The sequence below is a fragment of the Herpailurus yagouaroundi genome, unplaced genomic scaffold (genome assembly GCF_014898765.1).
Source record: "Herpailurus yagouaroundi ecotype Mexico unplaced genomic scaffold, PumYag 162, whole genome shotgun sequence".
In the NCBI taxonomy this organism is placed as follows: Eukaryota; Metazoa; Chordata; class Mammalia; order Carnivora; family Felidae; genus Herpailurus; species Herpailurus yagouaroundi.
The window spans coordinates 70,799,849-70,824,430 of NW_024412403.1; the positions used below are offsets into that span (position 1 = coordinate 70,799,849).

At 46.6% G+C, this 24,582-nt stretch overlaps 1 protein-coding gene across 21 annotated transcripts in view; it reads left to right on the plus strand.

Annotated features, from left to right (window-relative positions):
- Nucleotides 1–24,582, plus strand: part of KALRN (kalirin RhoGEF kinase) — a 673,147-nt gene that overhangs the window by 527,636 nt on the left and 120,929 nt on the right. For 14 of the 21 annotated variants that reach the window (XM_040484739.1, XM_040484740.1, XM_040484741.1 and 11 more), the window contains exon 34: nucleotides 3,638–3,884. In XM_040484739.1, the coding sequence (XP_040340673.1) occupies nucleotides 3,638–3,884 (247 nt within the window). Of the gene's footprint in view, nucleotides 1–3,637; nucleotides 3,885–24,040; nucleotides 24,339–24,582 lie in introns of those variants that run through there. The other 7 variants (XM_040484764.1, XM_040484765.1, XM_040484766.1 and 4 more) reach the window with 3 other exon arrangements.

Genomic DNA, 24,582 nt, shown 5'->3' on the forward strand with positions numbered 1-24,582 from the left:
AAGTGTGAACTCTGAGTCCCCTGGGCACCTGAAGCTCCCTTGTTGCTCTGGGGAGGAATTGTTACAGGGGCGGCTCTGTCTGGCCTCTGACTCATCCATTTCTCCTAACTCCCTCACTGCCACTGTTGAGAATTCCCTTGTTGCTCTGGAGTGGGGACCTAGTGTGATAAATCTATTTGATCACGCCATTGAGGTGAGGCAAAACCAGGACATTCATCCTCTATTTGAACCGTAATGTTTTGGGGCTGGGTCTCTGAGCACCAGCGAAACTGACTGTTGATCATCTTTCATCATCTTTTGTCTGGCCTGGGCAGCCTACAGCAAGCAAAAATCGCCATCTAATGGTGTTTTCCAGCCTTCTCTTGATCTTTGAATTGTAGAAGCACACTGTCTGGCTGTTAATCCTTTCCTGCCCCCCACCGTAGCTCCCTGCCTGCCCGTGGGTGGGTCTGGCTGTAACTTGTCCTGAGGGGCAGTGGGCCTTGTATCTGGTGACATGCTAGGCTGTTTGCAACCAGAGCCTTAGGCGTCCTCTGCTTTGCAAAAGTCTGCAAAAGGGCCATACCCATCCCTGAAAGGGCTGTAAATTGCATCTCAGGCCATGTGCGCGCTTGACCTTGGGAAAGAATCCTGAGGTTGGCACAGAGGAGTGACTCCACTGAAGCATAGAAGCTCGGTGACAGAAATTCTCAGAGTTAGCAGGAAATGTTGTGGTCATCTAGTCCAACATTCTACAAATGGAATTTGCAAATTCTACAAATTTCCATTAGTGGAAAGTGGAATCAATTTAGTGGGATGCCACCAGCAAGTGAGGAAAAAAATGAAATAAAATATCAGTGAAATTAACTCAGCGAAACTTGTGTTGCAGTGAAACTTGTGTTTCAGTGATGTAGCTGTTCATATGTTAGTGCAGACTGGTTAAGATTATAAACTGCAGTCCGGAAAGTTTAAGCAACTTGGTGTAGGCCAAGCAAACCCTCAGAGGACCAGTAGCTCAGGCCAGTGTTGTCTTCTCGCCACCTGTCTCCCACCCCCTCCAGCCACATACATACCTAAAACTTGTACACAATTTGCTCTGGTATGTGGTTTAAGGAACATGGGATTTGTGGTGGAAGGCTGGATTCAAGTCCAGCTGGGTGACTGTGGGAAACCACCTGGCCAGTGTTTCTCAGACAGTATCTCAGGGACCCTCCATTTAGAATCATGAGTTGGGGGAGTCTTGTTAAAAATATACATCCCTGGGTCCCCTGAATCAGAACCTGTGATTGGAGGCTAGGGCAAGTGAGAGACCAGCAAAGGCATCTGCACGTTCAATAAACTCCTGAGGCAATTTTTATGCGCACTCATTGTCCCAAACAATGATCTTGATGTTTCTGAGCTTAAAGTTCTTGATGGATGAGGTGGAGATGGTAGCATCGCCTGGTTGTTGTGAGAATCAAGTGGATAGTTAACGTGAGGGTGAAAGCACTCTACAGACCTGAGGTATTACCATCTCACAACATCCCTCTCAAAATGATGCTTTGGGAAGATGGCACCAGAAGGGCACAGAGGTAGAGTCTGTGCATTTAATGGGACTAGGAAAGTTAAATGGAAAAATGAGCCAACAAGCATGTTTTCTCCTTCTTCTGTCTCTTTCCCTCTTCCAACTTCTGTCCTACGAATTTCTCTTCCTGATCCAATCTCAGTGGCTGCGCCCTGCCCATCCCCGGACACGTGTTTAGAGCAGGCTCCTTACTCCGTGGTTGGGAGCCATACATTTTGCAACCATCATTTCTTTTTTTTTTTTTAATTTTTTTTTTCTCAACGTTTTTATTTATTTTTGGGACAGAGAGACAGAGCATGAACGGGGGAGGGGCAGAGAGAGAGGGAGACACAGAATCGGAAACGGGCTCCAGGCTCCGAGCCTTCAGCCCAGAGCCCGACGCGGGGCTCGAACTCACGGACCGCGAGATCGTGACCTGGCTGAAGTCGGACGCTCAACCGACTGCGCCACCCAGGCGCCCCTGCAACCATCATTTCAATGCATCGTGTAACCTTCTCAAGCCCGCTGTGACATTCAAGTTCCTTTAACAGGAAATTCTCACAGTCCTGAATGCTGAGCTCTTGGTCCTGGTGGGACTGTTGTTTCTCTGCATACTGGGCTGCTTGCTGTATTTACCATTCAGCAGAAGCTTCCCGGGACATATAGCTACACAATGTACTTGGACTGGTGCATTAGTATGACTGCTGGTGCAGGCAATGCAGGCCCTGAAGGCTTCAATTAGAGATGCACAGACTGAGGCCAAGTTCCTTGGAGGTGGTAGCGGGACTTTCCCACTGAGCCGCTGTCTGGGCTGAACCTTGGGGAGAATAGGCTGCCCCTGTGGGCCTCTGGGTCTCCCACTCCTTCCCTTATTTCCCCTCTGTCCCTAAGCGCAGCTGCTATTTCAAGAGAGAAGCTTTGCAGGGGCTCTTGGGTGGCTCAGTTGGTTAAGGGTCTGACTCGGCTCAGGTCATGATCTCGTGGTCATGGGTTCAAGCCCCAGCTCTGAGCTGATAGCTTGGAGCCTGGAACCTGCTTCGGATTCTGTGTCTTTCTCTCTCTCTCTCTCTCTCTCTCTCTCTCTCTCTCCCTCTCCCTCTGCCCCCCCCCCACCCTGCCCCACTCACGCTCTGTCTCTTTCTACCTCTCAAAAATAAATAAGACATTTAAAAACATTTTTTTTTAAGAGAGAGGCTTTGTGCTTAGCTCTGTGAGACAAACTAATAACTAGTGGTTTCTCACGATGAGAAGTGGAAGTCTCGGTGTTCAGCTAGAAGAGGTTGCTCTTATCCTGAGGTCGCTCTACCCAGTTTTACTGGTTCTGCCCCAGAACCAGTGCAGTGGGGAAGTGCCAGGCCCAGAGGGAGGGTAGGCTGGGGTACTGAGGATGGCTCCTAAGTAAGATATGACCCCTCTTCCTCCCTTCCCATTCTTTCTCCTGGTCCCCAGTGGTTGGGCTAAGGTAAACCAATTCTATTCCCTTCTCTTCTGCTTCTCCTTTGTGTTCACACCTCATTCTTTTTTGTGTCACTGGCAACATCTGTTTTAAGCTGATGGCTCCAGCTGGGGGTGGGGTAGGGAAGGTTGCAAAAGTTAGAAGGAAGGAGGTTGTCTCTTCCATTATTCCCAAATAAGAATTCAGCTAGAAGCAGGTAAGAGTGAGTGAGTTAGAAATGGTGCCCAGTAAGAGTCTGAGGGTGGTCATAGGGGCAAGGAGGGGCACAGGGTAGTGCCCTGGGAAGACGTAAAGAGACATAGTGGGAAAGGGGGTAGAAGGCACAGCTAGCTGGAAGCTTGGCAAAGGAAAATGAAAATAACTCCAAGTGAACAAGAAAGAATTAGAATTAAGCTCGGTTCTGGGCAGGCTCCAGATTGTGGCTGGAGCTAGAGCAGCAGAATGATTGAATGGCACTGTGTCAATTACTTTATTTTCTTGTTTTCTTTCCTGCTCCCAACTCCCTCTTCTGCCTTCTTTCCACTCCGGACCCCATCTTTCCCCCGCTTTCTTCCTCCTCCTCCTCCTCTTTTCCTCTGCATGCATCCTTTCTCCCTCCCCCTCTCACCCACCCCCTCCTCCCCCAACCCCTCACGTTCCACTCCATGCCCCACCCCAAGCTCTCTGGCGGATGTGAGTTGACCGTGGTCCTCCAGGACTTCAATGCAGGCCACAGCAGCGAGCTGACCATCCAGGTGGGACAGACGGTGGAGCTGCTGGAGCGGCCCAGCGAGCGGCCGGGCTGGTGTCTGGTCCGCACCACGGAAAGGAGCCCCCCGCAGGAGGGCCTGGTTCCCAGCAGCGCCCTGTGCATCTCCCATTCCCGAAGCAGCGTGGAGATGGACTGCTTCTTCCCCCTGGTGAAAGGTAGGGGGACTGAGGGGGGGTGGGCACGTGCAGAAGGCGCTGGGCACGAGCCCACCCTAACCGAAAAGCACCACTGAGCTAACCTGTCTCGTCAACCTATTCTGACCTTGTGGGATTTCTCCTGACCTGCTTGTGAAAGGAGTGGGTTGGGGACTTGAGGAGAAAGAGCTACCGAGTGGCCATGTGACTTTGGAAAAGTCATTTAACCTTTGTGAGTCCATTTCAGCCTAAAATGAAAGCTGAATTAGATGGCCTCTAAGACCTCTTCTAGCTCTCCCACTACATTCAGAAAAGTCTTCTACCTGTGACCAAGCCTAGACTTCTCCCTTCTGCACTGAAGGCTCCAGAGCTGCTTTGGGCTCCCTGGCCCCCCACCCCCACCCAAGTGCTAGCATAGCTGAGTTAGGTTTGACCCTCCCCTCAGCCCTGCTATGGCACAGGACACTCATTTATGGGGCCTTAATGGATATGTTCTTTGAGCCCAGGCTTCTGTTTTACACAAGTTCTGTGTTACTCATTTTATATAAGTTCTCTGCTTATTTATTCATTTTTCCCCTCCCACCAAGGAGACTGAACTACTTAGAACAGTGATTCTCCAAGGGGGGGCGGGGGTGGGGGGTGTCTCAGGATTGGCAAGGTCAATATCCCTCCGGAACTTTTAGAAATGCAAACTCAGACTCCGCTCCAGACCCACTGGGTCTGAATAGCTGGGGTGGGGGCCAGCAGTCTGTGTTTTAGCAAGCTCCCCTGTGACTTCCATGCTCACTCTCAAATGAGACCCTCTAACTTTGACAGTCAAGGCTGGCAGGGGCTCTGGAGTTACTCATTTTACATTGAGTAAACTGAGGCGCAGAAGGCGACGCTGAGCTCTCCTGGGGTTCTGAGCTTCTTTTCTTAACTGGTCACATGACCTCCGTCGGGGGCGCCCTCTGTGCAGACCCATGCTGAGTGTTTGTGAAATGGGAAGAGGGTAGGGGCCTTTGGGGAGGCAGGGACACCAGGGTCACCACAGAGACCTGCTACAGACTTCTTGGTGGGTACTGCAGGCTAATTAAATTTCTGAAAAGTTGCTGATTTTGCTGGAATTGCATCTGGTCCACCTCTAAAACCTGCCATCCTCCTTTCACCCACCAGATGGCAGTAGCAGGTTGCATTATTGGAGCTGTCCAACTCTCCCAAGGGGCATCCCTGGGGTTTTTTTCCATCAGAAGAAAACTGGAAACTAAGACCCTCTTCCCTCCACACGCACACACCCTCGTGCCCCCTTCCCTCTGTTCATCCATCGCTTGCTTCTCCCCCTCCTTTTCTCTGAGGGAGAACACAGGAGGAACTGTGTCAGGAAATTGTGTGGAATTTGCAATTGCAGATACAGCTCCCCGGTCCTTTGAAGTGTCCACTGGAGAAACTCGTGGTACCGGGAAGAGATGGGTGAAACTCAGGAATGTGGTTCTGTTTGAAGTCTAACCAAAGGGAAACTGGGACCCAAAGGGGCTAGAAGTGTGAGGGTGAATGATGCAATATGCACAAAACACTTAGAACAGCGCCTGGCACGCAACGCGTGGTAGTTGTCATGATAAGTGATAGTTATTCCATTATTTGCCATCGATTCTTCAGCAAAATAGCTACCAACTCCCACACATCCAGTCTAGAGACCCCCATCTTTGGAGACAAAACCAAGGATGGCACTTCCTTTGCTGGGGAGGGCTAACTCGTCATAGATCTCTGGTGTGCGTTGTTCATCAGGAAGGACTTACCTTGCAGAGAGGAGCTGAGACTTCCTGACGAAGGCCCAGCCTCTCCAGCCTGTGGCTGGTAGGATATGCATGCCTTCCTTGCCCCTGCCCATCTGGGACCCTACCGCTTGTGGCAGGAGCAAACCCACAGTGGAGAGGCAGAGAGCAGTCAGAGGGGATCTGTGATCCAGAGGCATTCAGGGTGAGAGCTCTAGAGGGAGAGGGAGTAGTGGAGGGTCAACTGCGAAATGGACACTAAGGAGGAGGGATGGAATATAGAGGCAAGAGAGAAAGTGGAGAGGGAGACCAGCATGGAACTTTCTGGCGCACTCCACCAGCAGGCATGGCTTCTTAAAGGCAGTATCCTACCAGTGCCTATCACCCATTTCCTTGGCTCTGTTGGTTTGTAGGCTGGTTCCTCTCTCTCCAACCATAGGCCAAGTAGGTGGGCCTTCGGATGGCCACCTGTGAGCTCTTACTGCCCTCTCACCTGTGTGGGCTCAGAATACACAGGTGCCCAATTCCTGACAGTCAGGCCTCCATGGAGCAGCCATAACACAGCCTCATTTGAAAGCGCATGCTCTCATGCACACACCCCAGTTTGGAAAGCCATCTCCCACTCCAGGGCCTCTTAGCAGAAACTCCAATAACTGTTCCTTCTCCCCATTCTGAGGGCTGCCTGCTGGCCCCCTGGCCTTTTCCCCTCCCAGCTGATGTGTCTCCAGCAGGCGCTTCACCTTACAAGTTATGCACAGCAGGACTGAGAATGAAGCATTCCTCTGGGGGTTGTGGACTAGTACAGGGTGGCCTCACCCAATATCACTGGAGGTCAAAATCTGTTCCTTTTTCAATTCCTAGGAGGGAACTGGTCCTCTTAACCTTTGTAGAAAGCATCAGGTCAGTGCTTCTGTGGACTGTGAGAAAAAATGCAGTGTTTGTATGATGTGCTAAGTGCCAGATGAGTGCTCAGGCCATGACTGTCACCCCCCAGATATGCAGGTGGAAGAATCTTGGAATGTTAACACCGAGAAGGGAACTTGGAGAACCACTAGACCAGGCTCTCAACCCTGGCTGCATGGAATCCCCTGGAAGCTTTACTGAATGACAATGCCCAATCCTCACCCAAAACAACTGGATTCAGAATCTCTGGAATGGGACCTGAGGGTCCATGTTTTTAAATGCTCCTTGGGTGAATCCAAGGTACAGCCAAGTCTGAGAAACAGTGCACTAGTCCAGTTTCCTTTCCTCTAGGGCCACTCTTGGGCACAGGAAAGCAAGATAACTTTTCAGAAGCCACAGGGAGGTTGATGGCAAAGCTGGAGTAGAACCAAGCTCCAACCCCCTTGCCCAGTGCTCTCCACCACACTGCCTATGGTGCTTCCGGGTAGCTCTGGGCTCCTCTCTTGTCTTTCCTTCCTGTGCCTTCTCAGGAGACAGCGGTTGGTTGTTTCCCCCGATATATCTGTGGCAGGACTGGTGATAGGGCTGCGTGACAAAGTGGGGGGGGCCTGCCTTTCTTATTTCTTTGCTGCCACCTGACACTCTCACTGGTGTTGGGCCCTGTGGGGCCTCATCATTCCTCTTCCTAATCTATCCCCTCTCACTTTCTTAGCAGCAAGTGGTGGAGGGCAACACCTCCCAAGGGACAAAGACTTTGTAGCAACAGTTTCAACTCTGGGTACATTTTAGAACCACTCAGAGGAGACTTTTAAAGTCTACTGATGCCTCACACTTCACCCTAGACCAATTAATTCATAACTACCTGGGCATCAGTATTTTTTTTTTTTTTTTTTGGTTCCTTGGTAATTCTGTTGTTCCATGAGCATTGAGAGTCACTGCCTTATGGGTTTAGCAACCCCCAATTATCAGGCATAGGAGATTTTAAAGATGAATTGGGAGGGATTAATACGCAAGTTATATAAAGAACTCCTACAACACAACTACAAAAAACAATTTGATTTAAAAATAGGCAAAGGACTCGAATAGACATTTCTCCAGAGAAGGTATACAAATGGCCAATAAGATGAAAAGATGGGCAACATCACTAACAATTAGGGATCTGCAAATCAATACTACAATGAGATACCAGTTTATATCCATTAGGGTGGCTATTATTTTTTTTAAAAGCATAGGAAATAACAGGCATTGGTGAGGATGTGGAGAAATTGGACCCTTCTGCACTGCTCATGGGAAAGTAAAATAGTGGACTGCTACGGAAAACAGTATGGGGTCCCTTAAAAGCTTAAACATAGAATTACCATATGATCCAGGAATTCCACATCCAGGTATACACCCAAAAGAATCAAAAGCAGGGACTCAAGGAGCTACTTGCACACCCATATTCAGAGCAGCACTATTCACAAAAGTCAAAAGATGGAAGCTCTGGTGTCCATCAGTGGATGCATGGGTAAATAAAATGTTCCATACACATTGAATGGAGTATTGTCCAGTCTTTAAAAAGAAGGAAACTCTGGGAGCACCTGCATGGTTCAGTTGGTTCAGCGTCCGACTTCAGCTCAGGTCATGGTCTCACGGTTTGGGAGTTCGAGCCCCACATTGGGCTCTGTGCTGACAGCTCAGAGCCTGAAGCTTGCTTCAGATTCTCTCTCTCTCTCTCTCTCTCTCCCTGCCCCTTACCCCACTCACTCTCTGTCATTCTCTCTCAAAAATAAATAAATGTTAAAAAAAAATTAAAAATATATAAAAAGAAGGAAAATCCAACACATGATACAACATGAATAAACTTTGGAGATACTATGTTGTGTGAACTCAACTAGTCACAAAAGAGCAAATAGTGGATGGTTCCAGTTATAGGAGGTACCTAGAAGAGTCAAATTCACTGAGACAGAAAGAAGAATAGTGGTTATGAGCAGCTGGAAGGAGAGGAGGAATGGGGAGTTAGTGTTTAATGGGTACAGAGTTTCAGTTTTGCAAGATGAGAAAAGTCCTGGAGATGGATGGTGCTGATGGTTGCACAACCAAGGGAGTGTTGTTACTTAATGCTACTGAACTATATACTTAAAAATGGTTAAAATGGTGTTAAAAAAAAAAAAAAAAAAAACAAGCAAGCGTTGGTCCTGGGTGCTTCTGCCTTTGGACCCAAAACCTGTCTAGGCTTTTCTCTACCCAGCTGTGTAAGACTTCTGTGTCCCTTTTCCTACCCAGTTTCTTCCTGGCTCCAGCTGAGTGCCTGGAGAAGCTATAAGGAAACACCTCTTTGCTTAGCAAAACCTAGCCCAGGAGGTGAGCCCTATGAGCAGATGTCCTGGAGGAAAGGGGCAGGGGCCCAAAGTGGCCATCGCTTATTCACAGGGAGTGCTCTCCTGTAGGGTCTCCTGATGACTTCTGCTATCATCACCCAGCTGCCCTCAGGAACAGCCTACCCAGGCTGTGGTATGCAGGTCTAGAACAGTGGAGAAAACCTGGGCTCTGGAGACACACCTCACCAGCAGCCTGAAGATGCTGAGCAGGTCTGTGATACTATTGACTTACATTAAGTTTGTAGTCAAGTCATAAAAATACCTGACATTTATTGAGCCTTCCTATGGGCCAGGTTTCTAGGTTAGTGCTTTAACACGAGTAACAATAATCTTTTCTCACTTTAAAGACAAGGAAGGTCAGTCTTAGAAAGATTAGGTGACTTGCCTGAAGTCACATAGCTCACAAGTGGAGGACCTTGATTTGAAGGCAGGTCTGTCAATTTCCCAAGGTCTCACTCTTTAAGTATGCTCTATACCCTCCCAGGTCTGAAGGCATTTGTGACAGGTACTCAAATTCACTGAGCTTCCATCTGACAAGGCTCCCCTTTATGCAACCAATCTAGCTGGATGAGAATTTGGAGAGAGATGGCCACGCATACTGCTCTCTCACTCTCCCTTCGCCTCTGGCCTCATGTGCTCCCTTCCCTAGAGGTAGTAGCAACAGACAGATTTTCTCCTGTGGGTGCTTTGCCCGCTAGAAAGATCTTGGTGTCCCTGGCTAGAGCAGAAAAACTCTCACCAGCCCTGTGGATCATAGGTGGAACTGGGTCCAGTTAGGGACCTGATAGGGGCTGGCCTAACCCTGGAGCTGGTCCAGGCTGTCCAACAGATTTTCTGCAGGGATGGGAACTTCCTGCACTTTCTGCTGCCAGGAACCAAAATGAGCCTTTCCTATCCCCTCTGCTGTCAGAGACTAAAAGCTTCCTTCTGCCTGCGGACTAGAGAGTCCACTAAAAGTCTCTCTCTTAGTTTTCAGTGTAATTCTGCATTAACAGAAGCTACTTCAGGTTTTAGTTGACTCCATAATGCCTACCACGGGGATTCACCATGGGAAGCTAAAAAATAATTGTCACCAGACATTTCCCTTCAGGTATGAAGTGACATATTAAAACTATAGTCTCTGGTCTACACTCCTACTCTGTTTGGGTGTCTGTAACTGACCTGCTATGAGGGAGCCACCCTGGAATTCAGAACTCATTTTCTTCTAGAACCAAATTATACCCCGGAGAAGGATGAATGGCAGTGGGAAGAGTTTTCCATACTATAGCCCACAAAATTGTATTTAAGAGTAACATAGCTGAGGGGCACCTGGGTGGCTCAGGCGGGTAAGCATATGACTCATGGTTTTGGCTCAGGTCATGACCTCATGGTTCGGTGTGTGGGGTCGAGCCCCACATCAGGCCCTGTGCTGACAGCATGGTGCCTTCGTGGGATTCCCTCTCTCTCCCTCACTCTCTGCCCCTCCCCTCCCTCTCTCTCTCAAAATAAAGAAAGAAACTTATGAAAAAAGAGTAACAGAGTTGAATATAGTATGTTTGCTGTGAAAAATGATGGCAAGGTTGTTTTTATTAACTGAAACCAAAAAATAGTGCATTTGCATGAGAAATGTAACTAACTTGAGTGCTGATACTGCTTGAAGAAAAGTGTGTTTTAAGACAGGTGGAGATGCATTGGGAGAGATTCTAAAAGGAGGTCCTAGTCACTTTTCAGAATTATAAAAAATTAGAATTAAAATTTTTTCTTTTTATAATTGAATAAAAGTCCTTGATTAGATTTCATTTCGCTTCAGAACATAGGCTTTTATGGATTCTCGGAATCTTAGAATTGAAAAGCACAATAAAGGTCCTCTGATTCACTCTTTCCCTAATATAGGGACCCCATTCTACACACCTCTGATACTCAGCCAAGCATTACGTGAGTGCTCCCCAGGACTGGGAGCTCATTACTTCTAGAAGAAGCCTACTGCATTTTAGTACAGTTCTAATGGTGAGAAATTCCTCTTACTTAGTGCTGAAACCCAGATGCTTCCTGCCCATCCCTCTGCTAGTCTCCTTCCTCCAGTCCCCCACTTGAAACCTACCAGTCCTAACTCTCATGCTCCATCTCCTGATTCTTATCTAGAACAGACTAATTTAATTTGCATATAAAATGTTAGACACTTCTTTCCTAAGGTACAGTTTAATAAAAGCCTAGTGACTTTTCTGTACTCTTTTACTGAATCTGTGGGGGCAGCACAAAACATCTTGGATTAACTTCAACAACCTTCATTTGTTTACAGTGATTATGTGTGTGGTTTTAAATCCTCCTCACCATCCTTGGATTTAGGAACATCCAGCCATCCAGCTTTACATCAGGTGCCCCAAAGCCCCTCATGCTTGGGAGACCTGGTCCCCTGCTCTCTGGGCACAGCTCAGAGGCAACTGAATTGCACTCTGAGGCTCTCTGCTGGCTTGTCTTTTTTCCTGGTTATTCCCTACCGTCATTCATGCCTTCATCCCTATCTTTCTGAATTACCTGTAGGATCCCCTCCAGTTCTAAAGATGTCTGGTTTTTTCTTTCCATATCGGGTAATCATCTTTGATAACCTAAGGCAACCATCCCATATTTTTGTCAGAAATGTACTCGCACATCTTTGAGGAAACAGGCGAGGGTTTGGCTCTCGGGGAGACAGGCCAGGAAGAGGACAGGGTGTAGAATTAGGGAGAGTCACTTTATCTTAGTTTCCATATCTATGCAAAGGGAAGCTGACAAAAAAATACCTATCTTACAGAGTTGCTGGAAGACTCAAAGGTGGCAGTGTTATTAAGTAAAAGTACTTTTTTATTTTAGATTTTTTAAAAGTAATCTCTACACCCAACCTGGGCCTCGAACCCACGGCCCCGAAATCAAGAGTCGCAGTCTCTACCGACGGAACGAGCCAGATGCCAAGAGTGGTTTTAACTGTAAACTTGAGGGACACCTGGGTGGCTCAGTCAGTTGAGCATCTGACTTTGGCTCAGGTCATGATCTCACGGTTCGAGGGTTCAAGCCCCACACTGTGCAGAGCCTGCTTCGGATTCTCTGTCTCCCTTGCTCTCTTCCCCTCCCCACTCATGCTCCGGCTCTCTCAAAAGTAAACATTAAAAACATTGAAAAATAAATAAGTAAATAAAAGAAACTGTAAAGTTGGTGATACAGTTGTGTACTCAGGTGGTTTAGAATGAAACATGGATGGCTTGGCTACCATGAGCCTTTGCAGCATATGTAGCAGGCCATAAGGTGAATGATGACAGGTGTGGAGAGACTACAAGTCTTGATGTGAAAGACCTGGGTCTGAATCTCAGCTTAGCCCCTGAGTAGCTCATGACCTTAGGCAAGATCCTGAAAGTCAATAAAAAGGAGCAACAGTACTTGCTTCCCTTGAATTAGACTTCCCCGCCTAGGTACACCTCACTAGAGGTCAGTTAATGTTCATCTCCCTGCCTGCCCTTTGTCCCAATGCTGATAACCCCGTAGCAGTGACTCTAGGGCTTTTCCAGCCTGAATCCATGCCAGGGCTATTCACAAGGACAAGGTTTTGTTTCTAGTTTCATCCACAGGTTCTGCAGAGGCCCCCGCACTGTCTCTAGTCTGTATCCCCTTTCCCTCAGTTTCTATTCCTGGCCTATCCCAGGCCCTTTCCGCAAGCTACTAACAGTAGGTCTGTCTGGCTCTATGATTTCCCCCCAAATAATGGTTTATTCCTGTCTTCTTTCTTTTACCTTCGACCCAGAGAGTTGAGATCATATTTGATGATAATTGAACTGAAAATTAAAGTTATTCCCTGGCTTGCACCTGCCAGTGACATATTCTCTTTCAATGATTAACTCGGGTCATTGAAGGAGGCATTCGGATCACACTGTAGAGATGGGCCAACCTGCGTGATGGAGGGCAGTGCGAGACCTTGAGTGTCAGGGTGGGTGTGGGTGTATCATTCCTCAATGGGATGGGCCAGAAACGTCTCAGTGGTTATTGACCAACAATCTGGGAGCCCTCAAAGGATGCAATTGCAGGAAGAGGGAGATGTAGGGGCCATCCAGTCCCACTCCCCACCACCCACTTTCTTTTAAAAGAGTAAAAGAGAGCAAGGCCTACTTGGTTCTTGGTGAGATGTAGGCCCCAGGTTCATTATGTTCCCCATCCCCTAAAAACTGTAGTGGAAACTGGTCTAAGCTTTAGCAGGAGCCCGAGGATGGGAACAAGGAGTAATGTTCTGATGTTAGGAGTTTTGACGGAAGAAGTCTTCGCATTCCTGTTTCCTGGGAAGTCTTCTCTGGGGACACATGGGCCAAGTACATCTCATTTATTTGGAATGGTTGAAAACTCAGAAATATAAGGATGGGCGTGTCTCCCGCATTCCTCTTATTATTCAAATCTTTAATAAACTGACCTGAGGGGCACCTGGGTGGCTCAGTCGGTTAAGTGTCCGACTTAGGCTCAGGTCATGGTCTCACAGTTTGTGAGTTCAAGCCCTGTGTCGGGCTCTGTGCCGACAGCTCAGAGCCTGGAGCCTGCTTTGGATTCTGTGTCTCCCTTTCTCTCTGCCCCTCCCCTGCTGATGCTCTGTCTCTCAAAAATAAATAAACATTAAACAACTTTTTTAAATAAATAAACTGACCTGAGCTACATCAAGGCAAAATCCACTTTGCATTTGATGCCTGAGAAACCTCTGCATGGCTGCCATGAGTCTACAAGCAGCTGCTCCTGCATCGGGGGCAGGGAGGTGGGAGGACCGCGTCGAAGTGCCAGTGCCGTCCCGTGAAGTGTCCTGTGAAGGCAATGGTGAGCCTTCCTGAACTGGAACTCAGCCACAGCGATAGACTGGCACTTGTTACTGCCCTACTTCAGGAACACTTTGACCTACTTACAAGTAAGCATTTCTGGATGCAGATAAAACCTGGAAGGGTTTGTTTTTAGCAACTCCAGCATCAGGCATCTTTCACTTTGATAAATAGCTTGTCTCCTCCAGAGCACAGGGAGCCGCTCAGCACAGATCTTCAGGAAGCCGGCCTGGCTGCCCGCCGCTCTACCTCCCTGTCCCCATGGAACAGGAAGCATTGGCTGTTCTAGGGAGACACCTGGGTCCTCAGTGAAATGCCACTGACTTCCTCAATACTGCTTAGACCTCTCCCCCACCTGGGGCCTGGTTCAGAGGGGAGAGTGATGGGTGAGACTTCCTTCCTGGGAAAACAAAGAGGATGATTGACGGGATATGCTGGGGCTTAAGGTTCTTGAGTGTAAGTGAGTCAGAAGAAAGAGGCAGACATGTGTCGTGGGCAAGCACGGAGGAACCCATTTACACGTATAAGATGAGCTCAGTGATGGTTTCATCACTGGAGTCTCGGAGCTTTCACCAGGTGGGGGGGTTAGACCACACTAAATGGGGAAGAGGGTACTGCATATAAGGCTGGCAGTCATGCCTTTTCTGTAGACACTACTATTAAAATAGCACATATTGCCAGGGAATAGTTACCCATGCAGACACTGTATAGTTTTGTAAGATATATCTGGAGTTCAAATTAAATATAGTAAAGCACACCTTCCACCTCCATTCTCTAATCTGAAGTGTTTCTGGTTACTGATGATGATTATCTCAGTTCCTCTTTTTCACCTAAAGACAAAACCTCTACCTATTGTCAGTCCTGGTCTGTCTCCAGTTTCCTTTTTCTGCCACAAAACAATTAAACAAACTGATTCTCCCAGAACTCACCCAGTTTTGTTTTTTTTTTTCATATTTGCTCAAGATACATGTCTTACTCAATTTGTATTTCTCATAAATTTCCCAAATTCCTGTATACAGTTTAGCTAAGTGACTCATAGACAGTAGATGTTCAAAAACCAACCATTTGTTAAATAAACAGTAAGAATCTTAGAGTTTTAAGCCACAGTCATCCACTGAAGCCAGGAATGGGTAATTTGGGAAAAATTATGAGCCACCCTGGCATCAGCAATCAGGCAGTTCACAGGTCAGAAGTCCACAGAGGGAAGATGAGGATAGGGACCTGCAATTAGCAACTGGAGAAAGTAACAGGCCACAGAAGAATGAGTGAAGATGCCAGTTGTCAGAGTTTGAGAAAGTGAAAACATCTGAGTCCCGTTGCTCCCTAAACTCTGTATCAACTATTGAGGAAGTAGTCCCAGGGTGTAGGTGGCCTTGAGCCCCAAGGTCAGTGGTTCTTAGCCCTGACTGGACACTGACATCTTCTGCGGAGCTTTAAAAAACTATCGATCTGAATCTGGATCGGAATCCAGAAGTTCCAGAATCCATCGGAATGGGTGCTAGAAGTGTCACTGCTGGGGGAGGAAAAGGCAGGTACAGGACTATCTGGGGGTGGGGGCGGGAGGAAAGCAGGGCCTGTTTCCACATTCACCCGGAGCCCCGGTGCAGCCCTCTCTGAGCCTGTTCAGGCATGTTTTCTAGAAGTTGTGCATGTACTTGTCACAGGGGTCTCTAGGCCTGAGGTGGGGCACAGTTGCTATTCCCTATGTCTCTGCGCTGAGCTCTAAGAAATGTGGGGAAGTGCTATGAATTTGAAAACCTCTATGCCTGTAAATCTGAAGAGAAGAAGCCTAAAGGAGAAAATTGGACATATGTCTGTTGGTGGAAAAGGCAGATGCCTGAGGTCATGGTCCAGTGTCAGCCTGTGGCTGACATGGGGGAGAGGGCAGTCCCTTCAGTCTCCAGTATCAGGCCCCCATTATGGTGTACTGGGCCCAGTATGTCTGCAGGTTGAGACCAGCAGGAATTCTTTGGGGTTCACTGGGGGCGGAGTGGAGACGAGACATAAAGCAGACACACAGGTAGGTAGAAAGGCTAATTCGTGCAAAATGGACTTTGGAGGAGGCCTCACGATAGAGGCTGCCAAATAAGAATAAATAAACTCTGCCAAATAAGAATGAGGCTCAGCCATCTGTTTGGAAATAAGAACACTCTAAAGATATTGCTATAGCTCAGGGATTCTTAGCCTGCACCTTGGGAGTGGATGGACAGGTGTTTGAAAACCCAGAGATTAGAGATGTTCACCTGTCTTCTGCAAAAAGGAGTTTATCTGGCTGTGCAAAGTCCAGGGCTCAGCAAGCCTGTGGGAAAAAGTATATCCAGTTATTCAGGTAATATCATCAAGCCTCTCCCCAACTTGTCTGTCTGTCTTTCTCTCTGTCTCTCCTCTCTATCTCTGTCTCTAGCTCTGTTATATCTCTCCTCCAAGTTGACTCAGGCAGCTTCTTCCTATGTGGTTATGGGCAGATGGTCTCCAGCTGCTTTAGGGCAATATTCCATCAACTTAGGAGGACACTTGTTGGTCTGAGCACTGGGTGTTGTATGGAAACCAACTTGACAAATTATATTATAAAATACATAAGTAAAATAATAAAAAAATAATAATATTCCACCAACTTAGAAATCTTGTGAGAAGAGATTGTTGCCTTCCTTGTACTTCTTGCTAGGTGCTCACCGTTTATGCTCCTTGGCTAAAATTGGGTCATGTGTTAAATTTGAACCAATCCCTGTGACTGACTGACTGGCAAAGCCCAGGTCATAGGGTCATCCTTGAAGTGGAGGGTGGACGGGCAATGGTGTCAGCTCTACCCAAAAACATGGTCTGAGAAGGGATGAGGGCTACTTCCTCTAAGAAAAATCAAGATGCTATTACAAAAAGAAGGGAGCACAGGTTGCAAACACATGGGGGGAAATTCTCTATGCTATCAATTCTCAAAGTGTGGCCCCTGTACCAACATCAGCATCCCCTGGGAACCTGTAGAAATGCAGATCCTCAGGCCCCACTCCAGACCTACTGAATCAGAAACTCTGGGAGTGGAGCCAGATCATCCGTGTTTTAACTCACCCTCCAGGTAATTCTGAGGCACACTCAAGTCTGGAAACTACTACATTACTGGTTCTCAAACTATGCTGCATGTTACAAACACCTGGGGAACTGTTAAAAATACTGATGCCGAGGGGCACCTGGGTGGCTCAGTCACCGAAGTGTCCAACTCTTGATTTCGGCTCAGGTCATGATCTCAGGTTCATGGGTTTGAGCCCCTCATTGGGCTTCCATGCTGATAGTGTGGGGCCTGCTTAGGATTCTCTCTCTCTCTCTCTCTCTCTCTCTCTCTCTCTCTCTCTCTCTCTGCCCTCCTCTGCTTGTGCTCTCTCACTCTGTCTCTCAAAATAAAAAAAAAAAAAACAACCAAAAACTTTAGGGGCACCAGCATGGTTCAATAGGTTGAGTGTCTGATTCTTGATTTCGGCTCAGGTCATGATCCTAGGGTCGTGGGATCAAGCTCTGAATTGGGCTCTATGCTGAGCGTGGAGCCTGCTTAAGATTCTCTCTCTCTCTCTCTCTCTCTCTCTCTCTCTCTCTCTCTCTTTCTCTCTCCCTCTGCCCCTCTACCCTGCTTGCTCTCTTTCTCTAAAATAATAGTTAAAAAAAAAATACTGATGCCTAGATGCACCCAAAGTGAATTAATCTGAGGATGTGAGGACGATCTGGCTGTGGTCACCCCATTGATCACCAGGGTTGATTCTTGGCTGTTCTGGCTGGCTAGGCCAGTGTCCCCTTCCTTCCTCACCATTCCACATGCATCCCTCCCACAGCTGAGTGCTTGGTTGAAGTGGACGACCTTCCTGATAGAGGAGGACCTGTTCTTCAGTCAAGGGTATATGAGTAGCTGTGCCCCCCCTGCTAGAATCTCTAAAGAAGCTGTCAAGTCCATTGTAGAAGAACATAGTGCAATCTTCTGAGACTCCAGACACATCCAAAGGAGGCGCTGCATGTGGCCGTCTGCCTTTCTTTAGGAAAAAAAAAAAAAAAAGTGAAAAGAGTAAATCAATCCGAATCTCCAGGGGGTGGGGGAGGAAGACCTAGAGCATCAATTTTTTTTTAATTTTTTTTTCAACGTTTTTAATTTATTTTTGGGACAGAGAGAGACAGAGCATGAACGGGGGAGGGGCAGAGAGAGAGGGAGACACAGAATCGGAAACAGGCTCCAGGCTCTGAGCCATCAGCCCAGAGCCTGACGCGGGGCTCAAACTCACGGACCGCGAGATCGTGACCTGGCTGAAGTCGGACGCTTAACCGACTGCGCCACCCAGGTGCCCCAGAGCATCAATTCTTAAATTTTGTTCTGCCCTGGAATCACCTGTGGAGACTTAAAAACAACAAAAACAAAAAAAACTAATGCCTAGAATTTTTATCTTAATTCCAGTATAATTAACATACAGCATTATATTAGTTTCAGGTGTACAATATAGTGATTCAGCACTCTATTACAACACCCAGTGCTCATCATGGCAAGTGAACTCTTTAATCACCATCACCTATTTCACCCATCCCCCCACCTCCCTTCTGGTAATCATCCCTTTGTCCTCTACAGCTAAGAGTCTGGGTTTTTTTGTTTGTTTGCCTCATTTTGCTGTTTGTTCATTTGTTTCTTAAATTCGACATGAGTGAAATCATATGGTGTCATTCTCTGACTTATTTCACTTAGCATTTTACTCTCTAGATCCATTCATGTTGTTGCAAATGGCAAGATATCATTCTTTCTTATGGCCGAGTAATATTCCACTATACACAGATACCACATCTTCTGTATTCATCCATCTATCGATGGACACTTGGACTGCTTCCATAATCTGGCTATTGTAAATAATGCCGCTATAGGGGCGCCTGGGTGGCGCAGTCGGTTAAGCGTACGACTTCAGCCAGGTCACGATCTCGCGGTCCGTGAGTTCGAGCCCCGCGTCGGGCTCTGGGCTGATGGCTCAGAGCCTGGAGCCTGTTTCCGATTCTGTGTCTCCCTCTCTCTCTGTCCCTCCCCCGTTCATGCTCTGTCTCTCTCTGTCCCAAAAATAAATAAACATTGAAAAAAAAATTAAAAAAAAAATAATGCCGCTATAAACATAGGGATGCATATATCTTTTTTGAATTAGTGTTTTTGTATTCTTTGGGTAAATACCCAGTGGTGGAATTACTCAGTATTTTTACTTTTTAATTTTTTGAGGAATCTCCTTACTGATTTCCACATTGGCTGCACCAATTTGCATTCCCATTAGCAAGGCACCAGGGTTCCTTTTTCTCCACATTTTCTCCAATACTTGTTGTTTCTTGTGTTTTTCTTTTCTTTTTTTTAAGTTCATGTATCTATTTTAAGAGAAAGAGTGTGAGTGGGGAGAGGCAGAAAGAGAAGGAGAGAGAGAGAGAATCCCCAACAGGCTCCACACTGACAGCAGTGAGGCCTATGTGGGACTTGAACCCATGAACTGTGAGATCATGACCTGAGCCAAAATCAAGAGTTGGACACTTAACTGACTGAGCCACCCAGGAGCCCCTCTTGTGTTTTTCTTTTTAGCCATTCTGACAGCTGTGAAGTGATATCTCATTATGTTTTTTGATTCACATTTCCTTGATGATAAGTGATTTTGAACATCTTTTCATGTGTCTGTTGGCATCTGTCTCCTTTGGAGAAATGTTTGTTCGTGACTTCCGCCCATTTTTAATTGGATTATTTGTGGGGTTTTTGATGTTGAGTTATAGAAGTTCTTTATATATTTTGGATACTGACCCCTTATTGGTTATATTGTTTGCAAATATCTTCTCCCATTCAGTAGGTTGTCTTTATTTCATTGATTGTTTCCTTTGCTGTGCAGAAACTTTTTTTTTTTAAGTTTATTTATTTATTTTGAGAGAGGATGCAAGCAGGGGAAGGGCAGAGAGAAAGAATCCCAAGCAGGCCCCAAATTGTCAGCACAGAGCCCAATGTGAGGCTCAGTCCCACAAATTGTGAGATCATGACCTGAGCCAAAACTGAGAGTCAGAGGCTTAACTGACTGAACCACCCGGCTGCCCCAGAAGCTTTTTATTTTGATGTAGTCCCAATAGATTATTTTTGCTTTTGCTTCCCTTGCCTCAGGAGACATATCTAGAAAAATGTAGCTACAGCCAATGTCAAAGAAATTATTGCCTATGCTCTCCTCTAGGATTTTCATGGTTTCAAGTCTCACATTTAGGTCTTTAATCCATTTTGAGTTTATTCTTGTGTATAGTGTAAGAAAGTGGTTCAATTTTATTATTTTTGCATGTAGCTGTCCAGTTTTCCCATTTCATCATTTGTTGAAGAGACTGTCTTTTTCCCATTGTATATTCTTGCCTATTTTGTTGAAGATTAATTGACCATGTAGTCATAGGTTTATTTCTGGGCTTCTATTCTGTTCCACTGATCTATATATCTATTTTTGTGTCACTACCATATTGTTTTGATTACTATAGCTTTGTAGTATGTCTTAAAATCTGGGGTTGTGATACTTCCAGTTTTTTTTTTTTTTGTTGTTGTTGTTCTTTTTCAAGATTGCTTTGGCTATTCATGGTCTTTTGTGGTTCCTTAAAAATTTTAGGATTATTTGTTCCAGTTCTGTGAAAAATGCTATTGGTATTTTGATAGGGATTATATTAAATCTGGATTGCTTTGGATAGTTTGGACATTTTAACAATATTCGTTTTCCCAATCCATGAGCATGGAATATCTTTCCATTTGTTTGTGTCATCTTCCATTTCTTTTATTAATGTTTTATAGTTTTCAGAGCACAGGCCTTTTTACCTCTTTGGTTAAGTTTATTCCTAGGTATTTCAGTATTTTTGGAACAATTCTAAATCACACTGTTTTCTTAATTCTCTCTCTGCTACTTCATTATTAGTGTATAGAAATGCAACAGATATCTGTATATTGATTTTGTATCCTGCAACCTTACCAAATTCATTTGTCAGTTCTACCAGTTTTTTTGTGGAGTCTCCAGGGTTTTCTACATATAGTATCATGTCATCTGCAAATAATGAAACTTTTACTTCTTCCTTACCAATTTGGATACCTTTTATTTCTTTTTCTTGTCTGTGGCTGTGGCTAGGATTTCTGGTACTATGTTGAATCAAAGTGATGAGAGAGGACATCTTTGTCTTGTTCTTGATATTAGGGGGAAAGCTTCTAGTTTTTCACCATTGAGTATGATGTTAGCTGTGAGCTTTTCATACATGAATGCCTAGAATTTTTGAAAGCTTCTCTGATGATTCTATAGGCACCAGTGTTTAATAACCATTTTCCTACCATCCCCTTTAAATTGTCCTGAGGACATTGCCATAAAACATATAGATGAAGTTTAGAAGAAGCAGGCATCTATTTTCTTAAATCCCTCAACTCATAACTTGGTCAGAGGGGCTCCTGGGTGGCTCAGTCGGCTAAGCAACCAACTTCAGCTCAGGTCATGATCTCATGGTTTGTGGGGTTGAGCCCCACATTGGGCTCTGTGCTGACAGCTCAGAGCCTGGAGCCTGCTTCTGATTCTGTGTTTTCGTCTCTCTCTCTGCCCCTCCCTCTGCTTGCAGTCTGCCTCTCTCTCTAAAAAAAATAAACATTAAAAAAAATTAAAAGAAAAAAACTTAGGTATCTGATGTTGATTCCCTTTTCTTTCACATTCTTGGTGAGTCTGTCTTAACAGCTGGCTCCACAGGGCTGGGATTGGTTTTGTTCACCAATGTAGACCCACTACCTAGAACAGAGCCTGGCACACAGTAGGCATTCAGTAAGTACTTGCTGAATTATTGAATAGGTCTGCAATCAGTCTGTCTCAGTTGTGTTCAAGACTTTCTTGTCAGGTTGTAGACATCACTGGTGTACTGAGGCTGGCAGTTACTGGTTACTGAGTTATTGGTGCCTAACCCCAGAATGAATCTCCATTGGATGTATTGACTTTATCAACTTAAGATGGGTTGGTGTTCCTAATGGTTTTACATCTTTATGTTGATAATAGGATGGATCCTGGGTTATAAGGACCAGTAGAAATATGCCTGATGGATTCTTTTCTTGGAGACTAAGACTACTTTAGGGCCTACTCATGCTCTGATTTCTGAAGTAAAGGCTGGGTCTCCCACAAACATCTAACTCAAGCCAGTTTCTGCAAGATGATGTCATCAGCCTCTTGCAAAGGATTATGACAGAAAAGTGATCAAGGTAACCTGAACACAAAGGCCCAGAAGGAAGATTTAACTGAAAAAGTGTTTACCAAGCAATTTTGAAACATCTTTCAATTTCTGTCAGAATTCCTCAGAAGTATCCAGAGAGGTAGATTAGGTAGATAGACCAAATATAGACTATCGTATCATAGCCCCATGCAGTGGATCACAAGCAAATAAAGCTCACTTTATTAGAAGGGCTGAGGTCCTGGCCAATTATCTGCTCTGCACTGGAAAGGACAGCAAAGAGGGTTTTGTCTTAAGAGAGAACTAGACAACAGTATGTGTTGGTTGCCACAGGTCAGAACTGGAATCCAGGATAACTATGATCCTGAAGTCATTCAGGCTGGCAAGATGAGACTGACCAATAGGATGATCAGTGAATCAGGAATCTGGGGTGCAGGCTGCATGAGCAATTTGAACTTTTATTTCTCTGTTTTGTATGTGGATTACCAGGGGCATATTTCCTGCTCAACGATGAGATTCTTATATAACCCTTGCCAGGAGAGGCTATCAAGGAAATGGCAGTGGCAAAACTAGAAGTTAGATTCTGACTCTAGGTTCTACTGTTTCTACGGGGTGAAGCTCTTTAGAGTTTCTCTTTAGGCCCAAACCATCAAAGCCTTATCATAGTTCATTCAGCTTCCTCAGTTATAAAAGAGGACCCTTCCTTTTAAGGTGTGTGTGTGTGTGTGTGTGTGTGTGTGTGTGTGTGTGTGTGTGTGTGTATAAATGAGTTAATGTGTACAAAGCAATGAGGAGAGTGCTTGGCACAAATAAATGCTCAATACATGGTAGCCACTGTTACTCATTAAGTGGTGCTGCTGTTATTTACTGAGCATCTACTGGGTTCCAGCCATGTGGCAGGTGCTGCAACATTGGACCTAAACATGGTTCAAACTGAGAAATGAAGCCCCAGATCCCAGTCACTTCTAAAAGGCTTGTCCCCTGGCTGTCTTTCTTGCAGGTGGGAATTGGTTACCTGACTGATCACCTTCTGTTTTTGATTCCTCTCACAGATCTCCCTTTTTTCTGATCAATGGGCCCTCTCTATGAGTGTTGTATGTCTCCAGAAATTCCTTTTTCCTAAATCTGGACACAAGGGGATGGGAGAGGTGACCCGTGAGTGATAAACACAGTGGTTCATAGGAAGGTCCAGTGGATGTGATCCAGGTGGATTTCGCGGAGCGAGTGAGGGATATATGTCCTTAAATATGAAAAATATTTTTAAAGGAAAAGCTTAGGGAAATAAGTAAAGAAATGGTGGACCCATTAGGTGTGGTTGGAGGGATGGGACTCTTAAACATCTAACAGGCATTTGCATGGACATGCCTTTTATTTATTTATTTTTTTTCAACGTTTTTTATTTATTTTTGGGACAGAGAGAGACAGAGCATGAACGGGGGAGGGGCAGAGAGAGAGGGAGACACAGAATCGGAAACAGGCTCCAGGCTCTGAGCCATCAGCCCAGAGCCCGACGCAGGGCTCGAACTCACGGACCGCGAGATCGTGACCTGGCTGAAGTCGGACGCTTAACCGACTGGACCACCCAGGCGCCCCATGGACATGCCTTTTAAAATTCTACTGGCAATCCTGCAAGATAAGAATTCTTTCTCCTTTTATTTTTTAAATGAGGAATTTGATTATCAAAAAAGTGAAGGGACTTGCCTAAAGTCAAACGGTTAGCAGGCGACAAAACAGCTTTGAATTTTGGGTTTCATCATTAGGGACGCGGAGCCTAGAAAAAATTCCGGCGCTATTATCATTATTAGCATTCACTGTTGAAAGGAGGGAAAGGGGAGGGTTAAGTGAAGGTGTTTTCAATGCGGAGGGGACGTCCTCCTTCCCAGGCTGAGGGGAAGGAGAGGGTGAATCTGTTAGAGAAAAGGCATTATTGGGTCTTGAGCCTTCTAAATCTGCTCCTGCCCCACCTCCTTGGCCTCATTTGGTTGTATATGTTAAACTGAAGCTGAGGAGAGGAAGCTGCACACGAGGAGAAACACCTGTTGTGTGCCGGAGGCGGGGGTATACCCCAGACCGCCACCGCCCCCCGCCCAGTGCTCGCCCAGGGCCACAGCAGAGCCGCTGGCGGAGACTCCGGCCAACAGCTGGACTTTGGAACTCCGCCCCCTTAGGCCCTCCCTCCAGGCCGGCACCCCGCCCCTCCTCCCCAAGGTGGCTGTGGCTCCCAGAAACAGCGGCGGCCGCGCTGCGGGGAGAGGACGGCGGGCGGGCCGGCCGGGAGGAGGGAGAGAACTGGCTCGCGGCCGCGGCGCTGAAGTTTCCTGCCCGCCGCGCTCCCACCCTCTGCTGGCGGCCCGGGCCATGCCGGAGCGCTGGGGTCGAGCGGCAGCATGAAGGGCGGCGACCGCGCTTACACCCGAGGTCCCTCTTGGGGGTGGCTCTTTGCTGCCAAGTGCTGCTGTTGCCTCCCGTGCAGAGGTGAGTAGCTGTTGGCGTTCTCGCCTTCTTTTAGCAAAACCCGGGACCGCGGGGCGGTGGGGTGGGCGGGCGTGAGGGAGGGGATGGGGGGGCCGGCCGGGGGGGGTCGCGTCAGTTTCCCTAGCAGAAAGCGGGCTCGCTCGCGGGGAAGTTCGGACTCGGAGGCAGAGCTGCAGTTTGGCAACTCAGTTACTTACTTGTCAGCGACTTTGGATGTCAGGACTCCAGCCTGCCGGGGGGGAGG